Source organism: Alligator mississippiensis, chromosome 7 (assembly GCF_030867095.1).
Source record: "Alligator mississippiensis isolate rAllMis1 chromosome 7, rAllMis1, whole genome shotgun sequence".
NCBI classification, from domain to species: domain Eukaryota; kingdom Metazoa; phylum Chordata; order Crocodylia; family Alligatoridae; genus Alligator; species Alligator mississippiensis.
In genome coordinates this window covers 21,120,299-21,133,765 of record NC_081830.1, presented here as the reverse complement: position 1 = coordinate 21,133,765, position 13,467 = coordinate 21,120,299, and the positions used below count along the sequence as shown (strand labels likewise).

At 43.7% G+C, this 13,467-nt stretch overlaps 1 protein-coding gene across 1 annotated transcript in view; it reads right to left on the bottom strand.

The window, feature by feature from the left end:
* Positions 1 to 3,476: 3,476 nt before the first annotated feature.
* Positions 3,477 to 13,467, bottom strand: part of LOC102564541 (uncharacterized) — a 124,089-nt gene continuing 114,098 nt past the window's right edge. Inside the window, exon 4 of the mRNA XM_059730700.1 lies at positions 3,477 to 4,135. Within this exon, the coding sequence (XP_059586683.1) occupies positions 4,123 to 4,135 (13 nt within the window). The 3' untranslated portion in view covers positions 3,477 to 4,122. The remainder of the gene's footprint in view (positions 4,136 to 13,467) is intronic.

The window sequence follows — 13,467 nt, the reverse complement described above, 5'->3', positions numbered from 1 at the left end:
CTGATGTGAGTTTCTTTCAGGCAGAAGTTCCTGTATTAAACGTCTGCTTCAATACAAGCTTCCCATCATGCTGAAGTCTTTTTCATTTTTTTAATTTTTTTTTAAACAACATTTTTTTGACCAGGAGGCTCAGCAATGATTTTTCATCAGTTGGAGGCAAGAAAGTCTGGTGGTTAGAGCTCCATCTGGAGGCACCATCTGGAGATGCTACAAAAGCTTACAACAAGTGCAAACGAGTACGCCGGAAAAGGGGATAGATGATGCAAATACTATGGGACTGTCTCACTCTGGTAGCTTGTCAGCTTCTGTTTGCAAATTGGACCTGAGTTACATTAATGCATATGCAAGGATGTAACTCTATGCAACCTGTTCAATGAATAGGAGAGTTTTGCCTTCGTTGTGCCAATGCTGTGCAAACACATGTGATCTTATCCGCATGGCGACTCCTTCATTCAGGCATGCTTGGCCTTAGCACCACTCACACATGCACAGTCACAACCAGGGAGACTCATGTGGATAGGCATAGTTGCACAGTGTCAGAAAGAATCGTACATGTACCTACATATGGCGAGGCACATGTTCAGAACCACAGAGCCATGTGTGCAGACATACACACATATGCAGTCACACACAATATCATATGTATGCATCATCAACATATTCTTCTAATTACAAGACTGTGGTTAACCACTGAACAAAGAGAGTTTCCCACTGGAAGAAAGAGATTTTCCTATGCGTGGGTCAAGAGGAGTAAATCCAACTCAGACGTACAGATCCACCAGTATATAGGTCAAAAACAAAGTCCAATCAAAACTCTCTAGCTGGAAAGCACCGCTTAGAGCAGCCAAAAAAGGAGGATGAAACATGATGTGGGTAATAGCTATTTTCCTCCCTGCTTGCCTTCCAGACTATGCTTTTGCTGACTGGCAGCCCTCAGAGAGAGCAGTCACATCTCACAAATGTGCACTTCTCTCATTCCTGCTTAATTTGCTCCTAGCTGCTTTACAGAGCCCCTCACCAATTAATCAATTAGGAGCTAATTTAATTTGCTCTTCCAGGGTTGCAACCCACTGAGTGCCACAGTGGAAGGACAAGCTAAATGCTATCTAGGCCTGCTGACTGCACGTTCTGGGTCTCGTCCACCTCCAAGGAAGAGAAGCTCAATGTAAAGGCGACATATTCAAGGCTGATAGAACCTGAAATGGGATCAGTTCCCACCTCCTTCCCTATATGCTTCAAGGCAAATATAGCCCTCAAATCTCAGTATAGCCAGTTGGGCTCTTACCCCCCAAATTCAGCGTGCCAGGGATGCCAGACTGCCAATTCTTCATCATCCTGATCCTTGTGTGGAGGCTGAAGTGCAACGGTTTGCCATCACGGCACACAGCCTCATCCAAATGGAAACGTTTTACCAGCATGTGTTGGTTTGACTGAGTTTTCAATGGGAGAAGGTTGAATCACATCATTCTGTGTTTGCCATTTCATTTAGATAAAAGACAACACATCTCGGCATTGATGAGGCACCGGTATCTGGTTTTTACCTTCTTGTTTTGATTACTGTCATTCCAATGTTTCTATGATACTGAACTATGAACTCCTTAAAAAAAGCATAAAAAGGTCACAAGCACAAAATATTCTTAAACAAAAAGAAGATAGAAAAGAAGATAAGGAGTGTGATAAGAAAATCACTTGGCCAAATCACACATTTTTCAGTGGCTTGAAACTCAGAGAAGACTCATACGAAAACTGGCCTCTAAGCCAAATTGCTAAGGATACATATAAAAAAATAGCACAAACGTGTAAGGGCAAAATCAGAAAGTCAAGGCCCCAACAGAGGCAGAGTCAAGAAGGGAAGTAACAGGCAAAAAGAAAATGTTAGTAGTAAGGGGGAGACCAAAGGAGTTGGTCAACTATGCAGCGGGGAGAGAAGGAGAAGCTAATAACAGATGACTCATTTCAGCCTCCTCAGATTAATGTGTTTTTTTTCTTGCTTCAATCTTCACTAAAACAAAACTTGGCTTGTCTGATGGCTGATGCAATTAGCAGTGGCAAAGAGGTAAGTATTCAAGCTAGAATAAGGCAAGAACAAGCCAGAGACTACTTAGCTAAGTTACATGCTTTCAGACCATGTGGGTCAGAGGAAGCTGAATACACGGTATGTTCAATCTTTTCCTATATATAAGGGTCAATGATATATTCGCTCATTTTTTTTAATTAATGTCTTTCCATGGGAAATTTCAGCTTTTTGTTCGGATTTGGAACATTTGTGTTTATTTGGCTTTCCCCACCTAATGGAAAACCCATTTGGGACTATTCTTCCCAGATGTCAAAACCTACAGCAGCAGGTTCACGGCCCAGCAGATTGAAACCTAGGATGCAAAATCCATTTAAGTTAACGTAGCTGTTTCAGCTACTTCTGTGGGTTTGGGGACAGGCTCATCATGGTCCTTTCACCCCATTTCACTCCCCAGAGGGTAACGTGATAGTTAAAGATCAGCAGCAACGGGCTGGAGGTTTGAATATGCCCCAGAATTTGAAGAAATCATTGGTGCTACCCACCAGTCTTGCATGTGCAAGAAGGGGCTGGAATTTGCTCAGGGGAGAAGCTTCTCATGGAATATTTTTAGCACTTGCTGCTTCTGGCTGGGTTAGCTATGCCAACAATATGGAAATCTTCCTTGCCCTGTCCCAATGTTGGTTTGCATGCATGCAGAGAGGTCTCACCTTTGCATCACCAAGAAGTGCAAATCATGTTTCACCAGATGCAAAGACTCGTTATCAGCAAACACTAAGATCTCGTACTGTACCTTTACAGCTAGAGCAGTGATGTGGGGTAGGGGGCTGATGGGGAGGGGAGGAAACAGACCATAATATTATGAAGTGCTTAGTGAAAACTGCAAATGGATGGATACATTTTTCTGTCTACCTAGGCTCTGCCTTGAAAGAGTTTTTCACTATAATTGTAATTGATGTTTTCCTTCGTCCTTGTAAAATGGTTTAGTGGTTTGGAAATGATTTAAAGGAGGAATAAATATGCAAAACCAGAACAGGTTTCTGTCAAACTGCAACTCCTTTCTTTGCAGACAGAATACAAGGTACCTTGTGTAGATCAATAGCTTGAAGGAACAAATAATTTTGCCTGGCTTATGTGACATCCTCAAAACATTTCTGATCTAACACTGACCTAGCCAAAGTATATGAAGTGTTGTGGGCATAGCATTATATCTGTTTTAGGCTAATTTTATTGCAAACATATTTGGGGGAGGCGTGGGATTCTGTCTGTTGGCATTGAGAACAAAGCTGTATTAATTTCCCCTACATAGTAAAGAATATTTTCAGTCAGCGCACACACACACAGAGCTTTTACCATCCAACTGATTTCAAAGGCTGTCTAGAAAAACTAGGCCAAATGCTGATCAAAAAGAAAGGACACTGACCCTTTAGAGGATACTGGATGGGAACCTGGCTACCAGGAGTACAATTTAAAGGGGAAATTTTATTTATTTATTTATTTATATATATATATATATATGTGTGTGTGTGTGTGTGTGTGTGTGTGTGTGTGTGGATTGGGTAATGCTGCAAATCTGTAGCCTGGAAAACATCCAAAAATGGCAACAAGGCCTAAGATACAGGCAATAAAATGTGTGTTTTACAGAAAGTCTAATTTTGTTTCTTTACAGGCCAGACTTGTAAAACAGCTCAAGGGCAGATGATCAAACGCTTAATAGTAACAACAGGGCCCAGATAGAAGAGCTCTACTCTGATTAAACCTCTTCAACAAGCTCAGGACCCAGTAGTGACACTTGGGCTCAACTGTTACTGAGTGCCGCACACACACAGGTTTGCAAAATCAGGCCGCTTTCTGGTGCCAAATCGGAGCGAAGTCTTTTTGAAAATGTAGCTCTGGTTGCACTATGTGCATTTTTCTGAAGACTGAATTGCATTTTTTGGAAAATGCACATGAACTGGAGCTTGAGGTTCTGTCATCATGAGCAGAATCAAACTGCAAGGTCAGGTTATAATTATGATTCTACAGAGCTGGGAAAAAACGGCTCTCATTTCTTCTGGATATTTCAGCGTGGCCTCATTTTCCAAACATCAGTCCTGTGTCTTGTTCATTCATTGGTGGAAGCTGTGAAAAATGGGAGAGTGAGACCTGTAATAACAGACCTAGATTTCTTGCAGTATTAAGCAGGACATGGGTTTCTCTAAAATAGCAGCCATCCCAGACTTGCACCTCCGAACCTAAGCATACTCTGTCTGAATCAAGTCTGATTTTTGACATATTTAAAATGGCTTTATGTACAGACACGCACGTGCGTGTGTAAATAAATAAATTATAGATATAGATATATGCATGTATATACATATGTGTGTATGTATATATACACACACACACATGCGTGAGCGCACATATGTACATACATGAAATACATGAAATATATACATATACATATATATACACACACACACACACACACACACACGCACATGAAATTTTATATCTCTATATATATATATACACACATACACACATGAAATTTTATATATTTCATGTTCACACACATACACACATATACATAGATATAGATATTTCATGTTCATAGCAAGTTCTGCACTTTCTGGCTTAGGACAGAACCAGCAAGATTTGCACCATGATACAAGATAAAGCGTCTACCTGGATGAAACCACAGCTCTCCGAGAGGATTATAACAGAGAATCACACTATAACACAACAGGGAAACAGCCATGTTTAAATAACACCATGTCAGTTCTTCATCAACCATACTTGCTTTTGTGATATGTTCCCTTTCTCATCCTTTCTAGCCTGTACATTTCAGACTTTTTTCTATGCCTGTAAAGAGCTCAGTAAAATGGGGCTCAAATCCCAATTAGGGTCCTTTGGATCCTATCAGAGTATAAAATTATATCCAAGGCATTATGTATCTTGGGACCAGCATTCCTAAGGATCGCCTCTCTCCCAATACTGCTACTACTTCGGGTGCCACAGATGCCTAAGCTGTAGCCCCCTCATTATAAATGCCAGTTCCATACCCTGGGACCTAGTCCCTAACTGCATCCAATACAGCCTGAATTAGGTGATATTTGGGGCAGGCAGCAACAGATAGCTATTTGATTTTGGACAGGGCTGTTGCTATGCTTTTTAGATGATGAAGGGAAGTAGGAGGCTGCCTGGCTGAGTTCCTGGGGAAGGGATAATATTAATGCCACAGAGAATTAATTTAGTTACCTTTTTGTATAAGTCATGATGTTAAGGCCCCTGATGCTTTGGATAAGTGTCATTATTATTTTAAATCTAAATAAAGAACTCTGTGAATGCAATGATGATTGGTTGCTTTTGAAGTAAAGCCAAGGCCTAAGTAATTTCCTAAAAATAATGAGACTGAGTTGTTGACGGTCAACAAGACTCCTGTGATAACTCTACAAGATCTTACCTAGAGAGGGTTTCCTCCATATGTCATGGTGAGTGGCACTGTACAAGAGGCCATTGTCACTGGCAGTCCATCGATACAAGGATGACAGTCTTCCAGTAAATAAGTTAGTTATTGGTGAATACATAGATGACTGAGTAGGTCAATCCGAGACCTGCGTGTTCAAGTGCAGATGTGGCAAGTAGTTCTGGGAGGAAGGAGTAGATCCTGGTGGTGTCGGGTCACTGCTCTTTCCCTTTGTCTTTCTTAACTATTCACCTACGTAGTGATATTGAAGGAAGACATGTGGGCCTGTCTTCTTCTAGCAGGGGGATGCCATTGTGTATCAGCAATCACACTATACTTCCTGGCAAGGAAACCTTAATCCGATGGTCAAGAAAAACTATACAACTGGAGGTTTCTGCTCTGTGGTAGCCTGCATCCCCCTTTGCAGCCATTATGAAGTATTCTTCCTTCATCTACCTGCTCCACTGCTGAGGACTTTTATTTTTCTTTTTGGGTCACAATTATTCTGGAAATCTTGCTCTCAACCTTGCCACCGGGAGTGCAAAACTCCGAACAACATCACTCTTGATGGCATTGTTAGCACGCAAGCCTCTCCACCATGTTAAGGTTATAACCCTGGGGAAGGAGAACCAGAAGGGAAGGGGAAATAACTCTGGACCATGCATGTCCCTCTAGTGTTGATCTGCTCACACAAATGTGGGATTTGCTTGTACAAATTCCAGAGGCCTTTTGAAAATCGTCCTTAGATGTTTTAAACTCCTTTGCAAAAATGCTTCTCAAAGATCATGAAAAGTCCTGAGACATGTTATTATTATTGTTATTATTCTTTTAAAAAGTTACTTCTGCAGACTGCTGTGCTGGTGACATTCCCTTCAAACTGCAATAACTAACCTGTCACAGCCTACAAACGCTGACAATACAGCACCGTGTGGGGTTGACTTAATAAACCTCATTTACATTCATTTTGATTCGCTCAGGCATTGAAAAACATTTCACTGGGGAAAAAAATAAGTAGGAACCTCTCCAAGCTGACATGATGTTTGCTGATATGATATGAACGGATTTAATAGCAGCACGTATGAGAACATAGATTCCTTACAATATTTGCAAATGTGGTGCTTTTTATTTAGTTGCAAATTGTTTTTGCGTGGGTGTTGCCTGTGCTGCAGAAATAATGCCAGAGACAGCTTCCCCACACCATCCTACCAACATACCTGAATACTGACCAGACTATAGCTCCCACCATCCTTCCAACCCTGGGCCCCTCAGCTACAATGGCCAACGTGGTTGTGGTGATGCCATTGTCATGTAGATATGCATCCATACAGGAATGCAAGGAGTCTACTTGCGTTCTTTGCTTTAGCCACCAAACATTACGGTAACAATTTTGGGTCACTAATCTCATATCTTAATCTCCTAGACCTGAGCAATGAACCTCAGTTTCAAATGTACATCAAAGCAATGCACTTTCCATCTGCTGTGAATCCATTTACCTGCTTTTACTCTCTTGCAATGCACTACTCCATCTTTCTGCACCCCTGTGATTTGCAACAGAAGGGTTTCCCCCCCCTTGTTCCTCCTGCAAAGACATTCCTGGGAGCCATACTGGCCCCAAAGCCATGCATCCCAGCATCTGCTGGGCTGAAGGAGGCTTCCCAGGTAAGTCAACTCCACAGAGAAAACAATCAATCCAGCATTATGAGGATTAAGCACATCAGTTATGCTTTTCCTTTCACTTAGTATGCCCTCGGCATTAATCTCATTTGTTTAAACCAGGTCCATGGGGCTGTCTGACCTGGACATGGATAGGCTAGAGTGCCTCACTGTTTCATAGATTTCATAGACATTAGGGCTGGAAGGGACCTCGGAAGATCATCGAGTCCAATCCCCTGCCCGACGGGCAGGAAGTCAGCTGGGGTCATAGGATCCCAGCAAGATAAGCATCCAAACATTTCTTAAGAGTCCAGGCAGTTGTGCTTTCCTCTGTTCTTGGTGGAAAACAGGTCTCAGTCAGAAGCCCCCTTTAAACTCTATTTTTAGGAAATAAGAATAAATAAGAGGCAGATCAATGTGATTGCTCCATATGACAAATATTCGAGCATTCAGAAACTGCAAAGTTTTAGAAATGCAATTGTCTAGCTCCTAGCATGAAAATGCTGTGTAATGTAAAGGCTGCTCATGAAGCTACAGAGGAAGACTTCTGAGATAATGATGTTTGATTTCTTCTACAAAGACATCCAGGTTCAGTTTTGAAGCCAAATCCCTTTCATGAAACAGGACAAAGAGGTGTCTCTTTTTTTCATGAAGCACATGCATCCTTTGGTATGATCAAACTCTTTAAAAAAAAAAGAAATGAATTCTTAGAAACTGCAACTGAGGCTCCAAACGACAAGACCACTAGAACCATTTTAGAGATGCACGGGGAAGTAATAAGTTAAACAAGGATTTGCTCAGGATGGTTTGGATAAGGATGAGCTCACTTCTAGCAAAAGGTTGAACTAGGTGACCCTTTTCAGTCCTACTTCCAATGATCCTAAGTTCCTAGCTTCTGTACTGTCAGTCTCTTGCTGAGGTCCTTATTCTCACTAGAGTTACACATCCTTGATTACAGCAGCAACATAATGCAGTTGCCACACTTCACTTAGTTGAAACACAGTCGATAACCCCCCCTGCCCCTCCCGGCAGCTGCTGGCTATTGGAATGGTGACTACTATGCTGTGGCTGTAGGCCTACAATCATTCATCTGTGGAAACTCAGGCTAAGAAACTGGGAAAGGAAAACCTGAGACACAGCCTATTTCTGTAGGGCAACAAAAAAACAGTGACCCGGAGTGCAAACAAGTGCTCAGGGGGCATAATACCCCTCACAACGCCTGCTTAGCTACAGACCCACTTTAAAACAGAGTTACTTCTGATTTACAGCAGCGTGAGCTCTCTCCTCTGTATAACTGTTAATGGAGTAAGATTTTGCAGAAGAACACATGGGGCTCATTTGGTTGCTCTTATCTGATTTGCATCACAGAGAGACAGTTTAATTTCAAGCACTGGCTCAGAGCAACTGAGAACAGAGGGGGGAAAAAAAGCTCTTTCAAAGTACTGCGAAGAAGCGAGTCAGGGAAGTGTGTGCAATCTAAAAACTGCCCCCCCGGGTGTGAAAACTGGATGAAATGCAGTGTGCTGGCAAGTTACGGACAAGGGAATTATAAGCAGTGTGCATATCCCACTATCAAACATCAGAAAGCTCTGACCACTGATTCCCATGCATGAAAGCTAAGGAGATCTCTTCCAATGTACATTTTCCATGTGCAAGTGTGATCTGGGAGCAAAAGAGGGGTAGACTGGGAAAACGTTGAGGGCTGGCTGCTCGGGCTGATAGATCATCATTCAGCAGAGCTATTACCAGTGACCAAGAGCGGCTGTGGCTTCAGAAGGTGCCACCCACCAAACATCTGTTCCATATACCAAGCACCAGAGTGTTGGGGCTGATCAGTCAGACTGAAGATACTATGCATTTGCACTGTGATGGTCCAATGTCATCCTGGAACAATGCACACATGGGTTTTAGGGACTCCCCTAAGCTGTACCTGAACTGGGTTGGGCTTTTAATGCCCTGAAGGTTCCTCCGGTTGAAGGGCTGGGTCTAGGAATCCCATTGAATGAAACCAGGCTCTCACATCTGGGGCTATAGAACCCTGGTCCAGGTCCAGATTGCACCTGACTATCCCCATTTACTTTAGGTGGCCAGTCCCAAGTCTCCATATTCAGTAATCGATGGCATAGCTGCACAGACGCAACCCTCATGTCTAGATAGTCAAAGTGCATGCAGTCACGGGAGCCCGTGCTAGGGGTGAGTTCCAGTCTAGCTGTTCTTGCCTTACAACAGTGTAATGACATTGGCAGCTGGCCACTGACTGCTGGAACGAGGCATCCCTAGTGCAGCCCAGGGCTCTGTAAGCAGCACAGATGACAAGCTTGGTACGAGCATCTTGAATGCTTGTGACACGGCTGCCTTGTATTCTCCCTCCTGAGCCAAATGCATAGCTTGTAGGTGTCAGGCCTGTGCATCCCCCTTTGTGCGGAGATGAGTAACCTTTGTGTGAAATCATAAACACAATTAGAATTAAAGACTCCCGAGGAAAGAGCGATTATGTTGCCAGCTCTCCCTACCCCCTACTCCAGACCCCTGTTGCTTCCCGCTGTCAGTATCTGTCTGACTCCAGCCTGAGACATTGAATAACAATAGCAAACGCTTTGTATCTGCAGCGCAGGTATTGATTAAAATTCAGACCTGCCCATGCCATCCAGGTTCAGCGACTGCAAGCATGTCCTTTAGAATAGAAGAGACAGGGGGAAGAAGGGAAAGATGTAGGGAAAGCTGCAAGGCCTGGAAAGTAAGGGCCTTCCAGCAACACCATGTCACTACCGTACCACCAGTGTACCTGCTGAGCCCCATTTATCTCCAGTCTACTATTAATAATACATTGTGATAGGCAGCATCTAGGTTTGCACAGCACGATGCATTTGTTATCCATGCAGCATGGTGTCATGGTGATTACAGCATCCATCACTGCTGCTGCATTTGCACGAAGTGAGGGTTTGGCTTTAGAAGGGGAGGCCTCAATGCTGGAGGACCATATGTCTACATTCAGGGACATATTATGCAGATCTCAGCTGCCAGGGAATCATGTGTGGGTTGACTGGTTTCCATCCCCCATTCTACCGGTACCGAGCCATTTGCATGGATGTGACATCAAAGGGTTTTGGCTTCTCATCACCTGCAACTGAGTCAAATTAACACCAGTGACCTAGGGAGTACAACTTGTTACTAGCCCTCTGAGCTCCCAGCATGGAAAAACCTCATGACAGAACAGCTCCTATTCGGCCTCAGATCCTCCCTGCCCTTCGGCTCTGACAGTGGATTGAGTTCTAGCCTGTGGTTTAATTGTGGCTGGTTGTTTCTTAGGTCTCCGAGATGTTTTCAGTCAAACACTTGCTCTGGGCTCACTCCGGCTCCCGCCGCCACCACCTTCCTCAGACCGAGAGGAATTGACAAAGCAGCAGGACGGGGAAAATTGAGTCGTATTATTCCTCCTTGGGGAGTCTCACTTGGTTGCCTTTATTTGAAAGCGCTCATTTCCTACATCTCTTGGTGAGAGTTCTCATCGACCGGTGACCCCTAAATGCCTACGCTGATCAATACCCCCAGTATCTTATTGACATGCCTATTGACAGCTTTCACGACAGGTTGGAATTGGGGCCTGTCAGCCGACCACAGGATTCATGAAGAAGGGGGAAGACTCCACTCTGCTATTGACACTGTAAATGGAGACAGTTTACTTAGCACTCAGGGAAGATGCATTTGTTAAAGGGACTGATAGATTTTATTACTGTTTAACAGCAGCCGCTTTATCCAGGAAGAGGAGTTTCTTCCATGGAAGGACATTACTGCTTCCTCGTAAGTGCATAGATGATCTGTGCTCAGGAAATGAGGGTTTGCAACTTCTATTGAAGTTGACGGACCAAGTCTCTTAGCTGTTAAGTTGACAGACCAAGTCTTTTAGCTGTTACATGGAACGCATCCATTTTCTTTTAATGGAGAGTCCTTGTCCAGTGCTTTGAGGGGATGGAAAAATTGCTCGAGAGCTAGCGTAGATGGTTTTTAGGAAATCCCTCCTTAATCCATACTTGTTGGCCATGTTAAATGTATACCTGCAAGTGAGAATCGTTTTGATCAGGATCTGAATCTTGCTGAACCTACCAAGGGCTCCATCAGAAAGCTGCAAAACCCCAACCCAACTGTTTTCTGCCAGAACGTAAATGCTTCTGATTGATTTTTTTTTGTTGTTGTTGTTCAATCCTGAAGTGTTCAAGCTTCTGCTCATTTTTCAATGACATATTTGGTCCTTTCTCGTGAAAAAAAGTTTACAGCAATCTGCCGTTTTCTTTGAATGCCTTTTGGTGAGTCAGAATCTCAGCTGTCCATCAGAGCTGTTTAGGTGAAGTCTTTTCCATTAGCCCGGCTCAGTTTTCAGGTGAGGACTCCACAACTGTGTCCCATGAATGCTGTGCCCCTTATAGCAGCTGTGACTCCTGCTGTTCCAGTGAAAAAGATGCACATCTAAGTGTGACGGGTGGTTTGCTCCCCTCTTTGACCATCCTCCTGCTCCTGCTCCTGATCAGAAATAACACGGCAAGTGATCTCTGTTGCACTCATTCCTTGTAGATAAGTGTAAAGTGATGCACAAGGGCAAAAATAACCCAAACAATACCTACGCTGTGATGGGCTCTATATTAGCTATTACCACACCGGAAAGACATCTGGGAGTCATTGTAGGCACTTTGCTAAAAACACCAACTCAATGCTCAGCCACTGTTAAAAAAGGCAATCGAGATGTTAGGAATTATTAAGGGAACTGTGAAAAACCAGAAAGCATCATCATGCCCCTTTATAAATCTATGGTGCATCCACACCTTGAATACTGTGCCTAGTTCTTGTCCTGACACTTCAGAAAGGATATAGAAGACCTGGAGAAGGTAAAGAGAAGGGCAGCAAGGAAGCTTAGTGGTATGGAGGGGCTTCCATCTCAGGAGAGACTAAAGAGGCTAGACCTATTCAGTTTAGAAAAGAGATGTTTGAGGGGGGACATGATAAGGGTTTACAAAATACTATGTGGTGAAGAGAAATTAGACAGGGATTTATTATTTACTATCTCGCACAATACACAAACTAGTGGTCACAAAATGAAACTGGTCATTCTTTTTCACACAGGGTATGCCTACACCTTCATTAATGTGCTTTTGCTAATGCTAATTAAATGTAGTGCCTCCACTGAGAAGTACTAGAAAAAGAAGCATTAGCCTATTTTAATGAGCATTAGCAAAAGCGCACTTTTTTTTGCTAATGCTTTAATGCACATTAAAATAGGCTAATGCGCGTTAAACCACGAGTGTAGATGCACCCACAGTGTGTAATTAAAGAATGCAACTTACTGTCATAAGATGTAGATGTTGACACTTTTGCCAGAAAAGGGATTGGACAAATTCTTGGAGGAAAGGTGAATCAGTAGCTGTTGAGCACAGGAATTATGGGTACAGCCTCTAAATCATAACTTCCTAGACATTTAATGCCAGAGGTTGCAAGTGAGAGAGGAACAATGGAAAAAACTCTGGTTATACCCTGTTCACTGTCCCTGGGCGTATACAGATGAGTGCACATGTGCATTTCCCCGGAGAGAAACGGAACAGAGACAAACTTGTCCCCAGGGAATGCTTGGGCACATGCGCTCTGGCATGCGGCAAGTTGCCACGGGTGTTAAGGGAGGCTGGGACCAGCACCTAAGCTGGTTTCAGCAGCCTCACCTGATGTCCTGGGGACTTTCTGGGGCTCCAGCAGCAGTGATCCAGCGTGCAGACCCTGTCTAGCAGCTGGAGTATGGCTCCAGCTGGTCAGGTTCTGGTTTCGGGTGGTGCACGCGGCCGCCATGCGTACTGCCCCACTTTTTTCAGGTGCAGGTTTTTCTTGACACCAGGATCTGGTATCAAAAAATCCCACCATGCTGCAAATTAGCAGCGTGGCAAACACTCACATGTGCGGCACATGCAGTTTGTGGTGCCAGAGATGGGTCTGCGGCGCCACATACTGGACGTGTTGTGCTTGTCTGGATGCACCCCTTTTCAGCATTCACTCTCTGCCACTGTGTGACATAAGATATTGGGCAAGATGGGCCTATAGTCTGATCCTGTAAAAGGCAGTTCTTATGGTCTTATTAACTCCACAGCAGGTGCTTTTTGCACTACTCTAACCTGTTCTGCACATTTAGCTTTGCACACACGTGCCCTTTCCTGGACTGAGGCCTACCATGAGCCCGTGTCAGGTGCTATGACATCACATGGAGCAGCATGCCTGGTGCATAGAGTAAACCCTGCTGACACATGCCTTTGCAGCTCACCACTCAGGGAAGGAGGGGTGCAAAAATGGGTAAAGAAAGCATGAAAGAATATTGAAC